We start from the raw sequence: 25115 nt of genomic DNA on the forward strand, positions 1-25115 counted from the left end.
AAAGAGAAGAGCAGAGTCTGATGACCTCTCGTGTCCTCATAATACAGCACTTGTTAACTCTGGTTCAATCTTGTTGCAGCTATAATGCCCATTTACTCTCTTTTATCCATCTCCATATCCCATACACAGAATTACTTAGAAACATATCCAATGTCTGTATTTCCGTTAAATTGGAAGTAAGATCCAGAGGTTTGATTTGATTTGGGTTCATTTATTTGGTGAGACTGTCTCAGGGTTACAGTGTGCACTCCTATAGCGCTTCCAGGACACTAATGTCTGCTTCTCTCTCAGCAATGTTAGTACTGATCAGGATTTAGGACAGTTTGACTCATCTATTATAGTTCTTTATCAGCTTTTTTTTTTTTAAATCGGTTTTAGCAACCATTGATGATTTCCCAGGTCCATAATTCTATTAGGGAAAATGACATTTTGATTACCTCTCATTGGTTGTGCATTGGTTATATGTATACTTGCTAGAACAATGGGAGCCCCTGGATTGGGGACTCATTAGTCTTTTCACAAGAGTCCTTTTTATTCCTTAGCTTTGGAATTTTGCTGTATTTTTGTTTGTTTGGAAGCTTATGAGCTTCTTAGCTATAGAAACAAAATTCACTTCTGCTCAGTTGTCACCTACTTCATGAAAAGGAAGCCTGCTTCTCCAATCTACTTTGGTAAGATCTGCATACTTCTATGGGTATAACCTTCAGAGAACTGGTCCTCTGCTTTGAAAGATCCTTCGGTGCCAAGCACAGAGTACCTTCTCAGTCTGCCCAGTAAGATTAAATGTTGTTGCTGAGAGGTTTGCACCTTTTTTGTGAAATGGTTTTGCAGATATTGTAATGTCTTGGTACAATAACCATTGTCTTTTGATTCTGAAACATTTTCACATCTAAGAAGAAAGTAGACAATCTTCCTCAGTCCATGCCTTGGTTGGTTAATTGAGGGAATGGCGGGTTTCTGTGCAGCTGGATGATGACATTCACTGCTTCCCATCCCTTCCATGCTGTTGTTGTTTAGTCTTTAAGTCATGTCCTACGCTTCTGCAACCCCATGGAATGCAGCCTGCCAGGCTCCTCTGTCGATGGGATTTCCCAGGCAAGAATATTGGAGTGGGTTGCCATTTCTTTCTCCAGGGGATTTTCCTGACCCAGGGATTGAATGCATGTCTCTTGTGTTTCTTGCTCGGCAGGCAGATTCCTTGCCACTGAGCCACGTGGGAAGCCCAATTCCATCCGTCTCCTTCTTATTCTGCCCTCAGTGGTGTTGTCCAAAGCAAGGAAGATATTTGATAGTTTTCACATCTCTCATTCCTTGCTTTTTCACCACAGTCTATGTGGGACTTACAACATGCTTATGAGGAAATATAAATACCGTATGCACAGGGCCAAAAAACTAGAATCTGCATCTATAAATTTGCCAACTTAAAGTATGGTGGGAGAAGGAGTGGGTAGGACAAATTGAGAAAGTAGCAATGACATATGTACACTATCATGTATGAAACAGGGAACTAGTGGGAAACTGCTGTATAACAGAGGGAGTCCAGTTTGGTGTTCTGTGATGACCAAATGGGTAAAATGGGTGGGGGGCAGGGAAGAGGGAGATTGAAAAGGGAAGAGGTAATTATGACTGATTCACAGAAGAGGCCACCACAACACTGAAAAACAATTATCCTCCAATAAAAAAAATAAGTATACATCTTGGGTCTAAAAAATTAAGTGGTATTGTGTCCATATTCCTGGAGGGAGAAGGCCAAACTCTTAAATAATCTCAATGTCATAAGCAAGTGGGCCTCCAATGGAAAATCCCAGGTAAAAAGATACTTTTTCTATGCTTCTACCACTTCTGAGTTGACCCAGAAAAGCAGGTGTGATGGGTATTGTGATTTTTTCATTGATTCCATATTCTATGTATAAATAGTTATTTCCAGCTCGTCCCTTTAACCGAAGCAAAAGCTCTTGGACTTTTTTCTCCTTCCATACATCTCCACTCTGCCACAAGGAATTAATATCAGCTGTCTTTTCAAAACATTGATCAATTTTTCCTTTGTGAACAAGTCTGTTCACATTGTTACCTTTCCCAAGAAAGAAATAGGCGATCGGTTGCTTTGTATGATACATATGCTTATATTGTCCCCGAAAAGAATTTTCCAGTGACCGAGCATACTTTTCCATTAGTCTAGAATCTTGATCCAGTTGTCGGTTTTCTGGCCAGAATAAGAGGGAAGCTAGGAAATAAGGTTCTGGATACTGATATGACATTCCTACTTGTTGTAAGATTTCTCGAAGCTGATCTTTCAGTTTTTTAATTGGCTTCACTATTTTGGAGGTCGGTTTAATACAGTAGAGAATGATGTTGGCCAGGATGAAATTTTGCTTTTCCTTTGGTGGGATTCTGACAGTGCATTGTTCAAAGAGAAAAGTATATTTTTTCATTATATCTTCCATGGTGTGTATAGCATCTTCTTGAACTTTGATAAGATATTCCAAGAGTCCAGAGAACTTGTCTGCTTTTAAAACTTTCAGGTTTCTCCTATACAGTTCTACCTGAAGTGGCACACTAAGCTTTGGACGAAAATCTTTGTACTGTAATTTCCTCTGAGGGGCCAAATATATCTGCATACTTCTTAAAATACCCAGCCACCTTTCTCCGAGTTTTGGCCTCTTCATTTTGCTTAATATTGTTCCTAGGTTTTAGAAGGACAAAGTATTCATCAAAAAAATCAAAGGACTTTTTCAAAGAAAATTTCAAATTGGTTAGGTAAGAAATAAAGTTCTTGAGGACTAATTTAAATTCATTGTTTGGATCTCCAGGAATATCTGTACTTCCTGATATAAAATTGATCATATCTCTTTTAGACAGTTCATTTTTACTGTCAAAAAAAGGAATGAACTGGAGAATCTGGATTGTGTAGAGCCCAACTTCTATCTCCCCTTGATAGCCAGCTATATTGTAAGTATCATACCGCTTTTTTGACTTCTGATAAAACCTTCCCTTAACTTCATGCTCTCTATCCTCACTTTGCTGTTGAGATTCCTTGAATGCATCTGAGGCACGTACTGCTAAATCCAAAAGGCCAGATAGCTCATCAACAGAAATGCTCCTGTTTCTTTCATTATCTTCTATCCACCATCTTATTTTACTTTTGAAGACTTGACCCAGTGTATCTGAGATATAAGAATTGCCAGGTTCTATCTCTTTTGCTTGATTTGCCCAATGTAGAGCACTGTGAAAGTCCTTCTCTTTAATGTAGAAATGTCTTGCCAACGCTTGGCAAATGAATGCATTTGGGTTGAACCGACGAGTACCTTCAAGTAATACATTTTGAACTGCCTCATTCCCTTCTTCTTTATGTAATGCTTTAATGAATGGGGAAAACCAAGTTCCTGTTTCACCTTCATTTTCATTGCGCTGTCTTGTGAGCAGCAGTGTTTGCACATCTTCTAAAAACTTGCTTCTTCCTATTCCAGTATCATAGAACAAATTTTCTGTTAGCATGTTCAGCATAATTTGACTCTTATCCAAGTCATAGCTTATCTTCAGTTCTTCCAGGGAACGAATGGCAATCAAAGGGTGAATAATGCGTACTCCACAGTAGTTCCCACATTCTACCACCTCTGTTTTTATTAGAAGTGTAGAGTAGGTGCCCATTTTGTCTTCAAATTTTTCTGTTCCCCAGAAAGCTCTCTTGTTTGTGATTCCTAGGAATTTTTCACACTGTGATAGTGAAATGGTGGTATCTGGCACATATGAGTTAAGAAGGGCCAGAAAGGAAAAAAGCTTTGCTTCCTTGGTGGAAATATTTTGTTCTTTCAGGATATTCCTGACCACATCTTCGATGTACTTTTTATTAAAGTTGGTTTTCATAATCATGAAGGAATAAAAATCTTGAAAGTTTTTATGTTGGTCTTCAATTTCTTTCAATTTAAGCTCAAAAGCTCTCTGTTCCTTGGGAGACAATTGTTGTATTAAGGCAATACTGTCTGAGATCTTGGCACTTTTTCCAGGATTCTGTGATCTCCTGCAATTTAGGATGATCACTAGAGGTTTCTCATATCGAATATACCTATTAGCTACAGCTGTTTGAATAGAAGCTTGCAGAAGATAGACATTATCCTGTTCTTCAAAATCATCAACAAGCAGTAATATAGGTAAGTATTCCTGATTCTTTGTTGTCCCATAGGTTATTAAATTAGTCACTTGGTCTCCAATTTTAGAAAAATCCACTGTCTTGTTTTTCAGCACAGCACATCTGAATTTCTTCCTTAGTTCCCAGAGAATATGCATAGCCAACGTAGTCCCACCACAGCCTGGATGATGATACAGATGAATAATTTTGACACATGTCGGCTTAGAAGAATCTGCCCCTCTTTGAATCATTTCTTCAAGTTTCTCATATTTATCCCTTTTCACAAAAGGGGAAGAATAGTTTTCAGAAGAGAAGTAGAAATTCCACCATGTTACTTTGCCTCCTCGATAAAAATCTTCCTCTTTCGATGCTTTGAATTCAAGTAATTTTTTTTTGTCCTTCTCTAAGATTGTATCTTCACATTCATTTTCACAGAGAATTTCCAGAGCAGTCATGATGTCTTCTTCTCTTTTCAGAAGGACAGTAGATGAACCAATAGATGGTAAAAATCTCTTGGAAGATTGAGTCACAGATTTTAGCTTAAGAATAGTTCCATTTATTTCTTCAAGACTTAAAGAAGAAACACATTGGTTTGATAATTCATCTTGCTGTGTTGTTAATCTTGCTTCAAGTAGATCTTTCCATCTCTGACATATGCATGAATTTACACAAATACACAATATATTTTCCATTCCTTTGAGATCTTGGTAGAAAGCACAAAAGGTCTCAATGAGGGGGTCTCTTGGGTCATCAACGGAGAAGAGTAATAGAAATACCACCAAAAACTTCCCTCTTGGCATTATGTCTTCTTGGGTAAGAAATGAAATCAGCTTCCTGACTTCAGATGCTTTTTCTCTTTGCCAGGAACTTGCATCTAAGGGTTTATACTCTTCACTGTCAAGATCTAACCGGCCATTGCAGAAAATCCAGCTGAGTTGTTGATAAAGATTCAGACTAGTAATCTTCTCATTTGTGGTTTTCCCCTCCCCATACAAACTTGGGACCTGAAGATTTACTACTCGGGTTTCTTTGTATGCTTTGACCACACCGTTGCTCATAGATTCAGGATCAAACTCCAACACAGCAAACCATTTAATTTCTTTTAGGAAATCTAAGTGTTTGATTTGTGTAGGGTGGCATTTGTTTATTACAAGAATGTACCAGTCGTAGTATGAATTATCTAACAAATCCTGATTTCCTGTCAACAATTTAACAAGCTTTGGCCCCTCACTCCCTTTTTTATTTGTTTTCACTCTGCATTTCTCTTCTGCCTCTTTCCTAGATTCTGCCAGTCTTTTCAAATCTAATTTAAATGCTTTGAAATCTGCGTTACTTTTCATGATGTCCTTAGAACTGGCCCCATCTCGCACAAAGACTGAGAATTTTGAACTTGGTTTCCATATTGTGTTGCTATAATTTTGCATTTTAATCTGGAAATAATCAACTTCACATTCAGAATATTTTGGAACAACATCTACTTCAATAACAAATCTGTCAGATAGAGTACTATTTGGCAGTAAAACTTCTACAAATCTTGGCTCTCTAATGCAGTTCTTTGCTTTTTGGACCTGGTGGTCTTCAAAATATTGGTGGATCATCAGATTGAAGTGGTCAATGAGGGCTTCCTTGGTGATGGTGGTAAATTCCACACCAACAATTGTTCCGTGAGGTTTGTCCTTGACTCCAAAATGAATGGTGCCATTGGTACGTGAGTTCATACAAGCAGAAGCAAATCGGAAAACCTCATTGCTAAATTTCATTTTAGCATCCTCTTCCGTGGCTGTTTCTGTGTTTGTGAAGGCTTTGAATTCATGTATTGGGTCAATGAGATTGAGTGGTCCTGTTTCAGGCTGTAGTTTAAAATTCAGTTTGTAACGATATGGATCACTGAATTCATCGAAAGGGTATGCCATGCATGTCGGTTCTGTGGATGGCTGCTTTTTCTTTGTGTCATCTATTTCATCTTCCATGAACTCATTTTTCTGTGGCTTAGAACCTTTAGTAACTGTACTCACTGTAGAGTCATTAACTATATCTGATTTCTTTTTATTCTTTTGTTTTGAAGTCCCTCCATCTTTCTCCTGTGTTTTAGGAACACTTTTACTGCCTTTTCCACTCTTACGTGTCTGGAAAGGATCTCCAGAGGATGTCTCCAGCAACTCTTTGAAGAGATGTTCTATTTGGATAGCTGGTCCAAATGTTATGCCCATAGCAACAAGGTCATCTTTAGTTAAGTACTTCAAGTTTGCACCATTCACATCTTGTGCAGTCAAAATTGCTCTGTGTTTTTGTTCAATTTTATGACTTTTTAACCACTGATTTACATTCTCTTTTGTCCAGTCATCTGTATTTTCTGGTAAGTTAAATTGTGCTGCCATTCTGATACCTATGTATAGAAAAAGAAAAATTATTTAGTATTTTTTATAAAGAAATTTAAAAAATAATCAGTTAATTTTTCAATTGACAATATATGTGTGTCCTAGAAAATTGAAAATGGCACAAAAGGATATACCTGCCCTCTAATGACCCTCTTGAGAGGAAATTACCATTATCAGTTTCTTCTATATCCTTCCAGAGAAATACTACCAAATAGAATTGTGTGAGCACTTTTTCCCATTCAAATGGCAACATACCATGCACAATTCTCTTGCTTGCCTTATTCATTAATTGCATCTTGGGGATACATATACATATATATGTGTGTGTGTGTATGTGTATGTGAGAGAGAGAGAGAGAGAGAGAGAGAGGGGTTTCATCCTCCTTAATGGTTATTTTCTATAATGTGTGTTAGCTCTATTGTTTATAAATATTCAATTCTGCTGTAGAAAATAAGAGAAACAAAAAAGGCTATATAAAACTAAAGAGAGTTGGACATGTAAAATGAGAAATATTTATGAAGCAAGGTATAGAAGCAAATAGTTTGTGAAACATGTTATAATAGACATAGATAAAGTAAATAGAGCTGCTGCTGCTGCTGCTGCTAAGTCGCTTTAGTCGTGTCCGACACTGTGTGACCCCATAGACGGCAGCCCATGTGAGTGTTAAACATAGTTAGGAAGAGACTGAAGGGCCAAATAGGTATTAAATATTCATGAAGCACTCTTGAAGCACTTTATATGTTTAAAATTTTAATTGGGTCACCTACTTTTGACACCCATTCTGATCTTTTGGGTCCTGTAATTAAGAAACATAAACAAAATCCTGAGTAGCTTATCAGGCTAGTTGATGAGTTAGAGCTGCAGTCAGGCCTACATGTCCCTCTGCATCTCTCTGATTAGAGCAAGTGGATGTCACTGACACAAGGTATCTTGTATTTGTTGATTTCCCTTGGAAAGACCTTAACTTTCATTCTCAAAACCACACAATCAGTGGAGAATGCTGACACTGCAGAGAGGGAGAGAGAGGATATATGAACTTGTATAACTCAGATAATAAGACCCTTCCAACCTTTTTATATCTTATCCCAAGTGTTTTACGCATCTCTTCCCCCTTTCTTTTTGTTGGATATTTAATTGATTTAATAAAGATGTTCCTCAAACACCTTAGATTGATCTGTGAGCCATTCAGTTTCATGACTTCTGGGATAGCTTGCTAGGTAGTGAATTTAGAAGCTACTATTGCATTCATGTAAATTTTCACATCATATTTGGTAATAGCTGATTCCTGGGCAGTAACAAATGGCATTACTATTTGGTATACAAATGGCAAGCTGCTATTTGGAAAATCATTGGCAATCTGGGTTACAAAATATAGCAATGGTTAGGGGAAAAAAATAGACAATAATAGTTAGTTTTAAGTACAACCCCAAATGGCTCAAAAATATGAGCTTTAAGTACAGCTTAAATAGTCAGCTTTAAGTACAATCCAAAAATGGCTCCAAAAACATGAGCCTTCCTATAAAATCACTACAGGAGAATCAAATCAACAAAGAAGAAAAGCCTGGGGGATAGTGGAAAATAGACTATATAGGTACACTTTCATGAAATAATTAATACACAGGAATATTGCCTTCAAGAGGCAGATAAAAACTCAGGTTAATTTACTTTCCCTTCCAGACATAAAGCTGCCAGACCAATGGCCCAAGGTTAAAGCTATTATTCTCTGGTTAGTAATTCCTGTATTCATATTAAGTGAATAAAAGATACACCTTCAGTTCAGTTCAGTCACTCAGTCATGTCTGACTCTTAGTGACTTCATGAATTACAGCACGCCAGGCCTCCCTGTCCATCACCAACTCCCGAGTTCACTCAAACTCATGTCCATCGAGTCTGTGATGCCATCCAGCCATCTCATCCTCTGTCATCCCCTTTTCCTCCTGCCCCCCAATCCCTCCCAGCATCAGAGTCTTTTCCAATGAGTCAACTCTTCACATGAGGTGGCCAAAGTACTGGAGTTTCAGCTTTAGCATCATTTCTTCCAAAGAAATCCCAGGGCTGATCTCCTTTAGAATAGACTGGTTGGATCTCCTTGCAGTCCAAGCGACTCTCAAGAGTCTTCTCTAACACTTGTTCAAAAGCATCAATTCTTCGGCACTCAGCTTTCTTCACAGTCCAACTCTCACATCCATACATGACCACTGGAAAAACCATAGCCTTGACTAGACAGACCTTAGTCAGCAAAGTAATGTCTCTGGTTTTGAATATGCTATCTAGGTTGATCATAACTTTTCTTCCAAGGAGTAAGCGTCCTTTAAATTCATGGCTGCCATCACCATCTGCAGTGATTTTGGAGCCCACAAAAATAAAGTCTGACACTGTTTCCACTGTTTCCCCATCTATTTCCCACGAAGTGATGGGACCAGATGCCATGATCTTCGTTTTCTGAATGTTGAGCTTTAAGCCAACTTTTTCACTCTCCTCTTTCACTTTCATCAAGAGGCTTTTGAGTTCCTCTTCACTTTCTGCCATAAGGGTGGTGTCATCTGCATGTCTGAGGTTATTGATATTTCTCCCGGCAATCTTGATTTCAGCTTGTGCTTCTTCCAGCCCAGCGTTTCTCATGATGTACTCTGCATATAAGTTAAATGGGCAGGGTGACAATATACAGCCTTGACGGACTCCTTTTCCTATTTGGAACCAGTCTGTTCTATGTCCAACACAAAAACCGGCAAAGATATGCACAATTGATGGAAACTCTTACAATACTATGACAATCAGAGACCACAGAGATGCAATGCCTTCTTAAAAAGGTTAATTAGGTGAAATTTCTTTCAGTAATCTGGCCTATAGATACTAAGTAGCTCAAATTTAAAATAAGCTAGGGAAAGAGAGAAAGAGAAGAGGTGGGAAATTGTTTTAAGTGTACTAATTTTTAAGGTAAGCCCTTTTGTGGGACTATATCAAACTCAAAAACTATGCACCGAAGGACACAATGAGTAGAATGAAAAGGTGATTTGTGGAATGGGAGAAAATATTTGTAAAGCATAGATCTGATGAGGGGTTAATCTGGAATATGTTTAAAAAAATCTCCTACAACTCAACAACAACAAAATGAATAACCCAATTAAAAGTGAGCAAAGGACTGAAACATTTCTCCAAAGATGATATACAAACAACCAACAAGCACATGAAAAGATGTTCAACATCACTAATCATTAGAGAAATACAAACCTAAAACACAATGCTGTATCATTTCACATCTATTATGATGACTACTATTAAAAACCTCCAGAAAATAACAAGAGTTAGTGAGGACAGTGTGGAGAAATTAAAGGTAACTTTGTGCACTACTGGGGGAATATGAAAAGATGCAGCCTACACAACCTACCTTAAAAGAATGGTGAAAGGAAGTTCTCTAAACAGAAAGAAAATAATAAAAGAAGGAACCTTGGTACATTAGGAAGGAAAAAAGAACACAGTAAGCAAAAAACTGGTAAATATAATAGACTTCTCTTTGGTTTTTAAAACTTATGTTTGATTTTTAAACCACTGTCTGATGTGGTTCTAAATGTATTTAGTGAAAATATTTAAGATCATTATACATGACAGGGTAAGGGGATATGAAGATTTCTATGCTTCACTCAAACTGGGGGGAAAAAAACCCCACTATTGAACTATCATAAGTTATGTATACATAATGTAACATCTATAGAAGCCAATAAAAAAGTTATACCAAGGTTCCTTCACACATACAAACTTGACAACTCAAATGAAATGGAACAATTCCTGAAAAAACAAACTTCTGTAGTCCATTTAATATGAAACAGATTATTTGAATGGTCCTGTAACTTAAAAGAAAACTGGATTTTTAATTTTAAAGATTTCCCTACAAAGAAAAATTTCCAGGTCTAGACAGATTCACTGAAGAATTCTATCAAACATTTAAAGAATTAACACTGATTTTATATAATCTCTTCTAGAACACAGTAAAAGAGGGAATTCTTCTCATTTCATTTTATGAAGCTGGTATTACCCTACTAGCCAAGCCTCTGCAAACCCAGCCTTGAGATGAGCTTCAATGAACCAAGACTCTGGCATCACCCTAGTAACAAGACAGTTACCGGAGACCCCAGGCTCAAAGTAGTCTCTTGCAGAATCAGGTTCCTGCCTTACTCCAGGACTGGGCCTGCTCCTATGAACCTAGGCTCTTTGTTTGCCCAGGTGCTGGGCTGGGCTCTATGGACACAGACTCCAGACTGGTTCCTTTGGAGTCAAGCTCCTGGCCTGCCCCAGATTCCAGACTGGATCCTGAGGACCCAGGCACATGGCCAGCCCCAGGGTCAGGCTGCACTTCATGGACCCAACCTTCAGGCCAGTATCAGCGGCCCCAGGTTTAGGCCAAATTCTCTTGCATCAGTCCATCACCAGGACTTCAGGGGCCAGGGTTATTACCCCATGGACCCAAATGCCAGCCCACCCTTATAAACCCAAGCACTGGTCCAGCCCAGCCACAGACCCAGGCACCAGGCCTGCCCACTGAGGACTCCAGCATCAAGCTCATCTTCAGAATCTACCAGACAATTCTCCTACAATCTCTGGACAAGGTGACTGGAGAAGGCCTTTTCCTGCCTAAGCCCAATCTGTGAAGACTACTTCTTCAAATGTGTAGACAACAATGCAAGGTCACAAGAGTTATGAATAATCAGTGAAACATAACACCATCAAAGGAAACTAATAAAGCTCCAATAAATGACCTTAAAGAAATGAAAGTCAATGAACTACCTGATAAATACTTTCAAATAATCTTCATACAAAATTCTGTGAACTACAATAAAACACACAAACAAAATTAGTAAAACAATGAATGAACAAAATGAGAGGTTCAACAAAGAAACAAGGACCATTAAAAACAAACAGAAATCCTCGCATTGCAGAACAAAATGATTAAATTGAAGAATTCAATAGAAAGCTTCAATAGCAGACTCATCCAAGCAAAAGAATCAGTGAACTTGTGAAGACAATACATTTGAAATTATCCATTCAGAGGAGCAAAAAAATAAATAAATAAATAAAAAATAAAAAAATAAATAGAAAAAAGGATGAAAAAGAGTGAAAAAAAAAAAGCCTACGTGCATTATTGGATACCATCAAATGTTACAATCCATTCATTGTTGGAATCCAAAGAGAAGAGAGGAAGAAAAAGGCAGAAGGTTTATTTAAATAAATCATGGCTGATACAACCCAGCAATTCCACTGCTGGGCATACACACTGAGGAAACCAGAATTGAAAGAGACACATGTACCCCAAAATTCATCACAGCACTGTTTACAATTAGCTAGGACATGGAAGCAACCCAGATGTCCACTGGCAGAGGAATGGATAAGAAACTTGTGGTACATATACACAATGAAATATTACTTAACTATAAAAAAGAACAGACTTCCCTGGTGGCTCAGATGGTGAAGCCTCTGTCTACAATGTGGGAGACCCGGGTTCGAGCCCTGGGTTGGGAAGATAACCTGGAGAAGGAAATGGCAATCCACTCCAGTACTATTGCCTGGAAAATCCCATGGACAGAGGAGCCTGGCAGGCTGCAGTCTATGGGGTCGCAAAGAGCCGGACACGACTGAGCGACTTCACTTCACTTCATAAAAAAGAATGCATATGAGTCCGTTCTAATGAGGTGGATGAAACTGGAGTCTGTTATACAGAGTGAAGTAAGTCAGAAAGAAAAACAAAAATACAGTATATTAATGCGTATATATGGAATTTAGAAAGATAGTAATGACAACCCTATAAGCAAGACAGCAAAAGAAACACAGATGGAAAGAACAGACTTTTGGACTCTGTGGGAGAAGGTGAGGGTGGGATGATTTGAGAGAACAGCATTGAAATATGTATATTACCATGTGTGAACTAGATCGCCAGTTCAAGTTCAATGCATGAAACAGGGCATGCAAAGCCAGTGCACTGGGACGACCCAGAGGGATGGGGTGGGAGGGAGACGTGGGGGGGGGGCGGTTTGGGAAGGAGGGACACATGTACACCCGTGGCTGATTCACATCCACGTATGGCAAAAAACACCACAATATTGTAAAGTAATTCACCTCCAATTAAAAATTAAAAAAAAAAAAAAAACAGAAGTCATGTCTGTGAACTTCCCAATTGTTGGAGGTGGGGTGGGGGGGTGGAGATTTGGACATTGAAGTTCCTGAAGCTCATAGATTTCCCCAAGAGTTTTGATACAAAAAGATCTTCTCTAAAACACATAATAAGACTAAAATCAAAGACAAAGAATTTTAAATGCAGCAAGAGGAAAAAATCCCACATACACAGGAACCTGCATAAGACTATCAACAGATTCCTCAGCAGAAATCTTACAGGCCAGTAGAGAGTGGGATGACATATTCAAAGTGTTGAAAAGCAAGTGTTAGCCATGAATACTAAAGAAACTTTCAAGTTGTCCTTCAGAAATGAAGGAGAGATAAGGACTTTCCCAGACCAAAACAAACTGTAGAGTTATTCACCACTAAACCTATCTTACAAGAAATGCTAAAGGGAGGTCTTTGAGTTGTAACAAAAATATGCTGACAAATGAAAAGAATATGAAAGTATGACACTTACTGTAATGATGAAAATATAGTCAAATCTAGAACACTCTAGTACTGTAATGCTGGTAGATAAATCACTTTTAACTCTGATATAAAAGCAAAAGACAAAAGTAATAAAAATAACTGTGAGCAAAATAATGTGTTAATGGATACAATATGAATAAAAGATGTAAACTGTGGCATTAATAACACAAAGTGTGGAAGGAGAAGTTAAGTTAAAGTGTAGAGTTTTTGTATGTGGGTGAAGTTAAGTTGTTATAAACTTAAAATAGACTGTTATGTCTATAGGATGAATAATGTAAAGCTTCATGATTACTACAAGTAAAAAGCCTGTAGTAGATATACAAAGGGCTTCCCAGGTGGTGCTAGTGGTGAAGAACCTGTGTGCCAGAGCAGGAGACTTAAGAGACTTGGGTTTAATCCCTGGGTCAGGAAGATCCCTGGAGGAGGGCATGGCAACCCACTCCAGTATTCTTGCCTGGAGAATCCCATGGACAGGGGAACCTGTCAGGCTATAGTCCATAGGGTTGCAGAATTGGACATGACTGAAGCAACTTAGCACACAAGCATGCACAGATATACAAAACAAACATAAAAAGAAAGGAGTCAAAGCATACCTCTACAAAAAGTCATCAAATCACAAAGGAAGACAGCAAGAGAGGAAGAAAGAAACAAAGGAATTACAAAGCAGCCAGAAAACAACAAACAGAATGGCAATAGCAAATCCTGTGTGCCTGTGTGCTCACTCAGTAGTGTCTGACTCTTGGCAACCCCATGGACTCTAGACCACTAGGGCCCTCTGTCCATGAAATATTCCAGGCAAGAATATTGGAGTAGGTTACCATTTCCTGCTCCAGGAGATCTCCCTGACCCTGGGATCAAATCCATGTCTCTTGCATCTCCTGAAGAGAGAGATTCTTTACCTCTTTACCTATCAACAATTACTTTAAATATAAAAGAATTAAATTATCCAATCAAAAGATATAGTGTGTCTGAATGGATTAAAAAAAATCAGATCGGACAGAGATATGCTCTTTTCAAGAGACTCATTTTAGTCTTAAGGACATACATGCACTGACAGTGAAGGGATGAGAAGACATATTCCATGCAAACAGCAATGAGAAGAAGGCAGGAGTGGTTACAATTGGACAAGATAGACTTTAAGTCAAAATGGTCAAAAGAGACAAAGGTTACTATATAATGATAAAGCGGCCAATTCATCAAGATGATAATATATAATGCACACACAAAAAATATATATATATATATAATGCACCAAAATTTAGGTACTTCAGTGTACCTAAAAATAGAGCAAGTATTAGTAAATCTAAATGGGAGAAATAGACATATACAATAATAGTAGGTGACTTCAATATCCCAGGTTTAACAATGGATAGATCATTCAGACAAAATATCTATAAGGAAACAGCATACCTAAACAACACCATACGTCAAATGGATCTAACAGACATATTCAGTACATTCCATCCAAGAGCAACAGCATACACATTCTTTCAACGTACACATGGAACATTTTCCAGGATAGATCTTATATTAGTTCACATAAGAAGTCTTAACAAATTTAAGAAACTTGAAGTCCACATCAAGTATCTTTTCTGACCACAATGATATGAAACTAGAAATCAATAATAGAAGGAAAGTTGTATAATTCATAAATATGTGGAAGTTAAATAAAATACTTCTGACCAACCATTTGGTCAAAGAATAAGTCAAAAGGGATATCAAAAATATCTCGAGACAAAAGTGGAAACACAACACACCAAAACTTATGAGATGCAGCACAAACAGTTATGAGAGTAGTTAATAGTGACAAAGGCCTACATTATGAAAGATCTCAAATAAACAGCCCAATGTTATACCTCAAGAACAAACTCAACCTAAAGTTCACAGAAGGAATGAAATAAAATCAGAAAAGGAATAAGTGAAATAGAAACTAGAAGAACCATGGAAAAGGTCATATTTTCCCACTGCCAGACCTCTGGACTGGAAGGACTGATGTGGGGCTCAGAATCTCACCCTCATGAGAAAACCTCTGTAATATAATTATTCTCTTATCTGTGGGTCACCCACCTGGGGGGATGGGCTTTAGTTGTTGTTATGTCTTTGGTTGTAGAGGATCTTTTCTAGTAGGTTTCAGTGTTTTTCAATGACGGTTGTTCTGCAGATAGTTCTTCAGATGGTGATTTGGGTGTGTTCAGAAGGTGAGCTTAGGGTCCTTCTACTCCACCATATTCAAAAGAAGATCTTCGTATCAATACCAAGTTTCTTAAAAATAGTTTGTATCTCGAAGCAGCAGGGCATGAAGGAAATAACACTGCAAAGAGAAAAGAAGACCAGCCAAGTCAGTGACTGAGGCATCACTCTTCTCTTGCTACTAAGAGCTATTGTTTTGTAACATGAACAAAATTGACAAACCTTGAGCTAGACTAAGAAACAAGTAGATAAAACTCAAATATATAAAATTACAAATGAAAGAGAGATGTTACAACTGATATCACAGAAATGCAAAGTATATTAAGAAACCACTGTGAACATTTATATGCCCCAAACTGGACAATGCTAGAATAAATAAATAAATTCTTAGAAACATACAAACCATCAAGACTGAATCATGAATAAAGAATCTGAACAGACCAATGAGGAAGGAGTTTGAATCAGCAACTGAAACCTCCCAGACCAATAATGAGTAAGCAGTTTGGATTAGTAATTGAAACCTCACAAAAAAGGAAAAATCTCAGACCTCATGGCTTCACCAGTGAATTCTGCCAAATATTTAAAGAAGAATTAATGTTAATTCTCAAATTCTTCCAAAAAACAGAAAAGGGGGGAACAGTTACAAGTACATTTTATGAGGCCAGCTTAATGATGATTCCAAGGCCAGTGAAGGACAGTACAAGAAAAAGGAAGTTACAGACCAATATCACTGATGAACATAAATGTAAGAATCATCGACAAAATACAAGAATATGAAGTTCAACAGAACATTATAAGCATTATAAAGATCATATACCATAATCAAATGGGATTTATCTCTGGGATGCAAAAATGGTTCAAGATATGCAAACCAATAAATGCAACATATCACATTAAAAGAATGAAGGATAAAAATCATATGATCTCTCAATAGATCCAGAAAGAGTATTTAATGAAATTCTTTACTTGTATTATATGACAAAAATTCAACAAATTTGGTATAGAACGGTTAGGGGTTATTACCTAAATGCAATAAAGGCCATATATGACAAGCTCATAGCTAACATCATACTCAGTAGTGAAAAACTGAATGCTTTTCCTCTAAGATCAAGCCAAGAATTTCCACTCCCAGCACTTTCCTTCTATACAAAAGTAAAAGTCCTAGACAGAGCAATTAGCAGAAAAATAAATAAAGGCCTCCAAACAGGAAAAGGAAGAAGCGAAAAATTGTTTCTGTTTGCAATGATATTATACACATAAAACCTTGTGTGTGTGCTTAGTTGCTCCGTTGTGACTCTTTGCGACCCCACGGACTACAGGCCGCTAGGCTCCTTTGTCTGTGGGGATTCTCCAAGCAAGAATAATGGAGTGGGTTGCCATGCTCTCCTCTAGGGGATCTTCCCAACCCAGTGATCAGACCCAGGTCTCCTGCATTGCAGACAGATTCGTTACCATCTAAGCCTCCAGGGAAGCCCATAAAACCTTAGAAACCACCCAAAAATAGAAAAAAAAAAAAGAGAGAGAGAGAGAGAGAGAAAAAACCTTTAGAACAAAAAACAAATTAGGGAAAGGTACAAGATACAAATCAATATTAAAAAGCTGATCCTCTACACAGAAAATCCTAAAGACTCCACCAGAAAATTACTAGAGCTAATTAATGAATATAGTAAAGTTGCAGGATATAAAATCAAAACACAGAAATCCCTTGCATTCCGATACACTAATAATGAGAAAATAGAAAGAGAAATTAAGGAAACAATTACATTCACCATTGCAACAAAAAGAATAAAATACTTAGGAATATATCTACCCAAAGAAACAAAAGACCTATATATAGAAAACTATAAAACACTGGTGAAAGAAATCAAAGAGGACGCTAATAGATGGAGAAATATACCATGTTCATGGATCAGAAGAATCAATATAGTGAAAATGAGTATTCTACACAAAGCAATCTATTTTCAATGCAATCTCTATCAAGCTACCAATGGTATTTTTCACAGAGCTGGAACAGATAATTTCACAGTTTGTATGGAGATACAAAAAACCTCGAATAGCCAAAGCAATCTTGAGAACGAAGAATGGAACTGGAGGAATCAACCTGCCTGACCTAAGGCTCTACTACAGAGCCATGGTCATCAAGACGGTATGGTACTGGCACAAAGACAGAAATATAGATCAATGGAACAAAATAGAAAGCCCAGAGATAAATCCACACACCTATGGACACTTTATCTTTGACAAAGGAGGCAAGAAAATACAATGAAGAAAAGACAATCTCTTTAACAAATGGTGCTGGGAAAACTGGTCAACCACTTGTAAAAGAATGAAACTAGAACACTTTCTAATGCCATACATAAAAATAAACTCAAAGTGGATGAAAGATCTAAATGTAAGACCAGAAACTATAAAACTCCTAGAGGAGAACATAGGCAAAACACTCTCTGACATAAATCACAGCAGGATCCTCTATGACCCACCTCCCAGAATCTTGGAAATAAAAGCAAAAATAAACAAATGGGACCTAATTAAAATTAAAAGCTTCTGCACAACAAAGGAAACTATAAGCAAGGTGAAAAGACAGCTTTCAGAATGGGAGAAAATAATAGAAAATGAAGCAACAGACAAAGAATTAAAAACATACAATTCCTGCAGCTCAATTCCAGAAAAATAAATGATCCAATCAAAAAATGGGCCAAAGAACTAAACAGACATTTCTCCAAAGAAGACATACAGATGGCTACCAAACACATGAAAAGATGCTCAACATCGCTCATTATCAGAGAAATGCAAATCAAAGCCATGATGAGGTACCATCTCACGCTGGTCAGAATGGCTGCTCTTAAAAAGTCTACAAGCAATAAATGCTGGAGAGGGTGTGGAGAAAAGGGAACCTTCTTACACTGTAGGTGTAAGGGAATGCAAACTGGTACAGCCACTATGGAGAACAGTGTGGAGGTTCCTTAAAAAACTGGAAATAGAACTGCCATTCGACCCAGCAATCCCATTTCTGGGCATACACACCAAGGAAACCAGAATTGAAAGAGACATGTGTACCTCAATGTTCATCACAGCACTGTTTACAATAGCCAGGACATGGAAGCAACCTAGATGTCCATCAGCAGATGAATGGATAAGAAAGCTGTGTTACATATACACAATGGAGTATTACTCAGCCATTAAAAAGAATACATTTGTATCAGTTCTAGTGAGGTGGATGAAACTGGAGCCTATTATACAGAGTGAAGTAAGCAAGAAAAAAAAACACCAATACAGTATACTAATGCATATATATGGAATTTAGAAAGATGGTAACTATAACCCTGTATGCGAGACAGCAAAAGAGTCACAGATGTATAGAACAGTCTTTTGGACTCTGTGGGAGAGGGCGAAGGTGGGATGATTTGGGAGAATGGCACTGAAACATGTATAATATCACATGTGAAAGGAATCACCAGTTCAGGTTTGACACATGCTTCAGGGTGCTCAGGGCTGGTGCACTGGGATGACCCTGAGGGATGGTATGGGAAGGGAGGTGGGAGGGCGGTTCAGGATGGGGAACATGTGTACACCCGTAGCAGATTCATGTTGATGTATGGCAAAACCAATACAATATTGTAAAGTAATTAGTCTCCAATTAAAATAAACAAATTTATATTTTAAAAAGATTAAAAAGATAAAATTATGATTAGCATGAACAGTAGATCAATTTAAAAATAATTATTATAATAACATTTTAAAATCAGTTAAAAAAATAAAAAGCTGCATTTCTATACACTGACAGTAAACTATCTGAAAAAAATTAAAATGAGCTCACTTACAGTAGCATAAAAATTACTCAGGGATACATTTGAAGAAGGAGGTGAAAGATCCATACACTGAACACTGTGAAACACTGATGAAACTGAAGAAGACACAAATAAATGAAAGGTATCCTGTGTTATGAATTAGAAGAATATTATTTAAATGTTTATACTACCCAAATCAATTAGAGATTCAATGCAATAGTTATTAAAATTCCAATGAAATTTTTCACAAAAATAGAAAAAAAAAAGTCTAAAACTCATATGGAACTACAAAAGACCCATGAAAAAGTGATCTTGAGTAGAAAACACAAATTGATTAAAGACTTAACTCTAAGACCTGAAACCAAAAAACTATAGATGAAAATAGAGGAAAATCTTCTTGACATCAGTCTGAGCAACAAGCTTTGGATATGACCCCCAAAACACAAACAATAAAAGCTAACACAGACAAATGGGACTGCAAACTAAAAAACTGAAAACTTCTGCACAGCAAAAGGAACAATCCACAGAATGAAAAGGCCCCCTGTGGAATGAGAGAAAATACTGGCAAACCCTATCTTAGTTCAGTTCAGTTCAGTGGCTCAGTCATGTGCAACTCTTTGCAATCCCATGGACTGCAGCACTGCAGGCTTCCCTGTCCTTCACCAACTCCTGGAGTTTGCTCAAACTCATGTCCATTGAGTCGGTGATTTCATCCAACCATCTCATTCTTTGTTGTCCCCTTCTCCTTCAAAATACATAAGGAACTCAAACTACTCAATAGCGAGAAAATGAACAATCTTATTTGAAAAATAAACAAAGGACCCAAACAGACATTTCCCAAATGAACACACAAATGGCCAACAGATATAGGAAAAAAGTGTTTAATATCACTAATCATCAGGGAAATATAAATCAAAATCAAAATGAGGTAATCCCTCATGCTTGTTAGATGGCTGTTATTCAAAAATAAAACTGATAATGAGAGCTGGTGAGGATGTGGAGAAAACACTTGTACATTGCTAGTGGGGATGTAAACTGGTACAGCCATTATGGAAAACAGTATGGAGAGTCCTCAAAAAATTAAAAACAGAATTACTCTGTGATCCAGCAATCTCACTTCTGACTATATATCAGAAAGAAATGAAATAAGTATTTTGAAGAGACAGTTGCACTCCCACGTGCATTGTAGCAAATAAACATATTTACAATAGCTATAAGAAAGAAGGAAATCCTTTTATTTGTGACAATATAGATGAAACTGAAGGCCATTATGCTAAGCGAAATAAGACAGAAAGAGAAAGACAATTACTGTATGAGCTCACTTATATGTGGAATCTAAGAAAACAACCACTTCCCCTTCAAAGTTGAACTCAGCAAACAGAGGTTACCAGGTGCTGGAGTGGGGAAGGGGGATGGGCAAATTGAAAGTGAGGGGAAGGAAAACCATATTCTGCACAAATTGAACAAGAAAAGCTGGAGTAGCAATACTTTTATCAGACAAAATATACTTTAAAAGACTACAACAAATGACAAGAAAAAAAGAACAGTACATAAAGATAAATTGATACAACAAGAAGAGGTAACAATTGCAAATATAGATGCACCCAACATGAAAACAGAGTGTTAGTCGCTCAGTCATGTCTGACTCTTTGCCACTCCATGGACTATAGGCCCCCATGGTCCTCTGTCCGTGGAATTCTCCAGGCAAGAATACTGAAGTGGGTAGCCATTCCCTTTTCCAGGGAATCTTTCTGACCCAAGGATTGAACCTGGGTCTCCTGCATTGCATGGATTCTTACCCTCTGAGTCACTAGGGAAGCCCAACATCAGTTCAGTTCAGTTCAGTCGCTCAGTTGTGTCTGACTCTTTGCGACCCCATGACTTGCAGCACGCCAGGCCTCCCTGTCCATCACCAACTCCTGGAGTTCACCCAAACCCATGTCCATTGAGTCGGTGATGCCATCCAACCATCTCACCCTCTGTCATCCCCTTCTCCTCCTGCCCTCAATGTTTCCCAGCATCAGAGTCTTTTCCAATGAGTCAACTCTTCACATGAGGTGGCCAAAGTACTGGAGTTTCAGCTTTAGCATCACTCCTTCCAAAGAACTCCCAGGGCTGATCTCCTTCAGAATGGATTGGTTGGATCTCCTTGCAGTCCAAGGGACTCTCGAGTCTTCTCCAACACCACAGTTCAAAAGCATCAATTCTTTGGTGCTCAGCTTTCTTCACAGTCCAACTCTCACATCCATATTGTGATCCACACAGTCAAAGGCTTTGGCATAGTCAATAAAGCAGAAATGGATGTTTTTCTGGAACTCTCTTGCTTTTTCTATGATCCAGCAGATGTTTGCAATTTGATCTCTGATTTCTCTGCCTTTTCTAAAACCAGCTTGAACATCTGGAAGTTCACCATTCATGTATTGCTGAAGCCTGGCTTGGAGAATTTTGAGCATTACTTTACTAGTGTGTGAGATGAGTGCAACTGTGTGGTAGTTTGATCATTTTTTGGCATTGCCTTTCTTTGGGACTGGAATGAAAACAGACCTTTTCCATTCCTGTGGCCACTGCTGAGTTTCCCAAATTTGCTGGCATATTGAATGCAGCACTTTCACAGCATCATCTTTCAGGATTTGAAATAGCTCAACTGGAATTCCATCACCTCCTCTCGCTTTGTTTGTAGTGATGCTTTCTCAGGCCCACTTGACTTCACATTCCAGGATGTCTAGCTCTAGGTGAGTGATCACACCATCGTGATTATCTGGGTCATGAAGACCTTTTTTGTACAGTTCTTCTGTGTATTCTTGCCACCTCTTCTTAATATCTCCTGTTGCTGTTAGGTCCATACCATTTCTGTCCTTCATCAAGCCCGTCTTTGCATGAAATGTTCCCCTTGTACCCAACATAAGAACACCTAAATACATGCAGCAAATATTAACAAACATAAAGAAAGAAACTGAAACCAATACAACAGTATTATGGGGCTTTAGCATTCCACTTATATCAGTGGGCAGATTATCCAGAGAGCATGTCAAGAAAGAAACATGGGCCGTAAACAATACGCTAGATGAGAAAGGATCCTAATCATGATCAAGTGGGATTTATCCCAGCAATGCGGGAATGGTTCAGTATCTGTAAATCAATCAATGTGAAAGACCATACTAACAAGTTGAATAATAAAAATGATCTGATCAACTCAAAAGATTCAATAAAAGCTTTTAACAATCCATTTATGATAATAAAAAAAAAACCTTCAATATAGCAGGCATGGAGGGAACGTGTTCTGTGCTTAGTTGCTCAGTTGTGTCCGACTCTTTGCGACCCCATGGATTGTAGCCCACCAGGCTGCTCTGTCCATGGAATTCTCCAGGCAAAAATACTGGAGTGGGTTGCCATGCCCTCCTCCAGGGGATCTTCCCGACCCAGGGAACATATATCAACATAATAAGAACCATATATAACAAACCTATAGTCAACATCAAACTAATAGTGAAAAGCTGAAAGCATTCCCTCTAAGATCAGGAACAAGACAAGGATGCCTACTCTTGCTACTTTTATTTAACATAGCATTGGAAATACTAGTGATGGCAATTAAACAAGAAAAAGAAATGAAAGTCATCCAAATTGGATATGAAGAAGTAAAACTGTCCTTTGAATTCTAACCACATAATACTATGTATAGAAGATAACATAATACTATGTACAGAAGAACCTAACATGCCGCCAAAAAAACTATTAGAACTAATAAATGAATTCAGTAAGATTGCAGGATATAAAATTAATATACAGAAATCTGTTGTGTTTCTATACATTAACAACAAACTATCAGAAGAGAAATAAAGAAAACAATCACATTTATACTTGCATCAAAAATAATAAATCGGTAGGAATAAATCTAAGGAGTTAAAAGACCTTTACACTGGAAACCACGTGACACTGATGCAACAAAATGGATGGAAAGATAGACCGTGTTCATGTGCTGGAAGAATTAATGTTGTTAAAATGGCCATACTACCCAAGGCAATCGACAGATTCAATGCAATCCCTATCAAAACAGCAAAGGCATTTTTCACAGAGCTAGAACAAATAATTCTAAAATTTGTATGGAACCATAAAAGACCCTGAAGTTTTTTTTTTCTCTAATATAGTAAGTAGGAAGAAGAAAACACAGACATTTGAATGTTTCCTACACCGAAATACATGATTTTCCCATTGCATATGCAGATGAAATTTGCAAAAATAATTTTTAAATTCTATATACTTTACTAGAACTGCCCCGAAAATTTGGTTCTGAGCTTCTTAGCAACTAGTATTTTAAAAAGGAACTTGTTAATTGATTGTTAGTTGATTGATCAAACACGTATATATTTATCACCTGTAGAGTTAACTTTAGGGCTGGTTCATTTTTCTAAAAGAAAAGGAAATTGAAGAGTAGGGTTTTAATCAGAATTGTATTTCCCTCACCCTCTGGTACTACCTTGTTCCTTACCTTGGAGAAAATCAGACATAAACCCAAGATTTTTACCAGGAAAGAGGAAGGCTGTTATAATTTCAAGTACTTTCTGTAATCTGTCTACAACTCTAGCACTATCCCTGACTCTGTCTCCTTATAATACATATCATCTGACACTAATATGTGAGGATTTATCAGGGAGTTTTATTTTCTGGCAACTCCTTAGAGTAGATTAGTAGAAAGTACATTTAAAAATTTTCAATTATATGTTCTTTTTGGAGATGTTGCTAATGCCATGAGGGAGTTCATCAATAAAAATACCTCTAAAGGAGAAGTGCCTTTAGTTTTCAGCTGCATATTTTATGGAATATTGTGACTTCTTTTTTATTAATATGAAGCACACAGTGTCACAGCAGTGAACAGTTTAAAGTTTAGGCTTAAAATATCATATTTTGGAGTATATTTCAATTTTCTAATTGAGAAGTAGATTCCTTCCTACTCAATAAAATGCTGCTATAGATAGTAATAAAACTGTTAATAACAGATATTGTACTCACCCCGATTTTTCTTGCATAGTTCTAATAAACGACAGGAAAATCATATATTTCAGTGTAGGAGTCATTCAAACGTCTGTGTTTTCTTCTTCCTAGCAGGCTAGAGAAAAATACTTTTTTTTCAGTCAGGTTTTTATGTACGTTTCTCCTCTGCTTCCACTTCAGTCAGAGCTCTAATCGGCTCAGAAATGGCAGTGTTTCTCAGTATGGGTGTGCCGAAACTGGAAGGTGGGGAGAAGGAAGTCTGCACATTTGATTTCAGTTTCGTTTTCCCAGATCTGCATTTACTGAAGTAACTTTTTTTTTTTTTTCTCTCTGAAAGGAGTCCTTCGGTAAGCCATTAGTCATCCACTCTTCTGGTGTGTGCGGTTAGAATTCAAAGGTTAAAATATTTTCTTTGCTTGAGACTTTTGAGGGCTGCCAAGAGCCCAGAACTTGAGTAGGACTTTAAGCAGGCATTTCACTGGTTTTCTTGGGTGCACTATCCACCTGTCTCTGTTTTCCCAAAAAGAATGTAAAGGAGTGGCTTTCAGGGCCTTTTTGGAGCTCCCTAGGGACTTCCAGGTGGCACTAGTGGTAAAGAACCCACCGACAATGCAGAAGACAAGAGATGTGGGTTTGATCCCTGAGGGGAGAAGATCCCTTGGAGGAGGAAATGGCAACCCACTGCAGTATTCTTGCCTGGAGAAGTTCATGGATAGAGGATCCTGGTCAGTTACAGTCCATGAGGTCTCAAAGAGTTGGACGTGAATAAGTGACTTAGCACGTTCATGTTCAGTTCAGTCGCTCAGTCGTGTCCGACTCTTTGTGACCCCATGAATCACAGCACGCCAGGCCTCCCTGTCCATCACCAACTCCCAGAGTTCACCCAAACCCACGTCCATCAAGTCGGTGATGCCATCCAGTCATCTCATCCTCTGTCATCCCCTTCCCCTCCTGCCCCCAATCCCTCCCAGCATCAGAGTCTTTTCCAATGAGTCAACTCTTCGCATG

General features: G+C 37.9%; 1 protein-coding gene across 1 annotated transcript; it reads right to left on the minus strand.

Annotated features, from left to right (window-relative positions):
- Positions 1-1572: 1572 nt before the first annotated feature.
- Positions 1573-24786, minus strand: LOC138439122 (sterile alpha motif domain-containing protein 9-like). The gene is given in 4 exon segments (XM_069587406.1): positions 1573-2588; positions 2590-6512; positions 15208-15451; positions 24126-24786. Coding segments are annotated over 2 exon segments (4746 nt in total). The 5' UTR covers positions 6505-6512; positions 15208-15451; positions 24126-24786; the 3' UTR covers positions 1573-1757.
- Positions 24787-25115: the final 329 nt, after the last annotated feature.

The sequence above is a fragment of the Ovis canadensis genome, chromosome 4 (genome assembly GCF_042477335.2).
Source record: "Ovis canadensis isolate MfBH-ARS-UI-01 breed Bighorn chromosome 4, ARS-UI_OviCan_v2, whole genome shotgun sequence".
Taxonomy (NCBI): domain Eukaryota; kingdom Metazoa; phylum Chordata; class Mammalia; order Artiodactyla; family Bovidae; genus Ovis; species Ovis canadensis.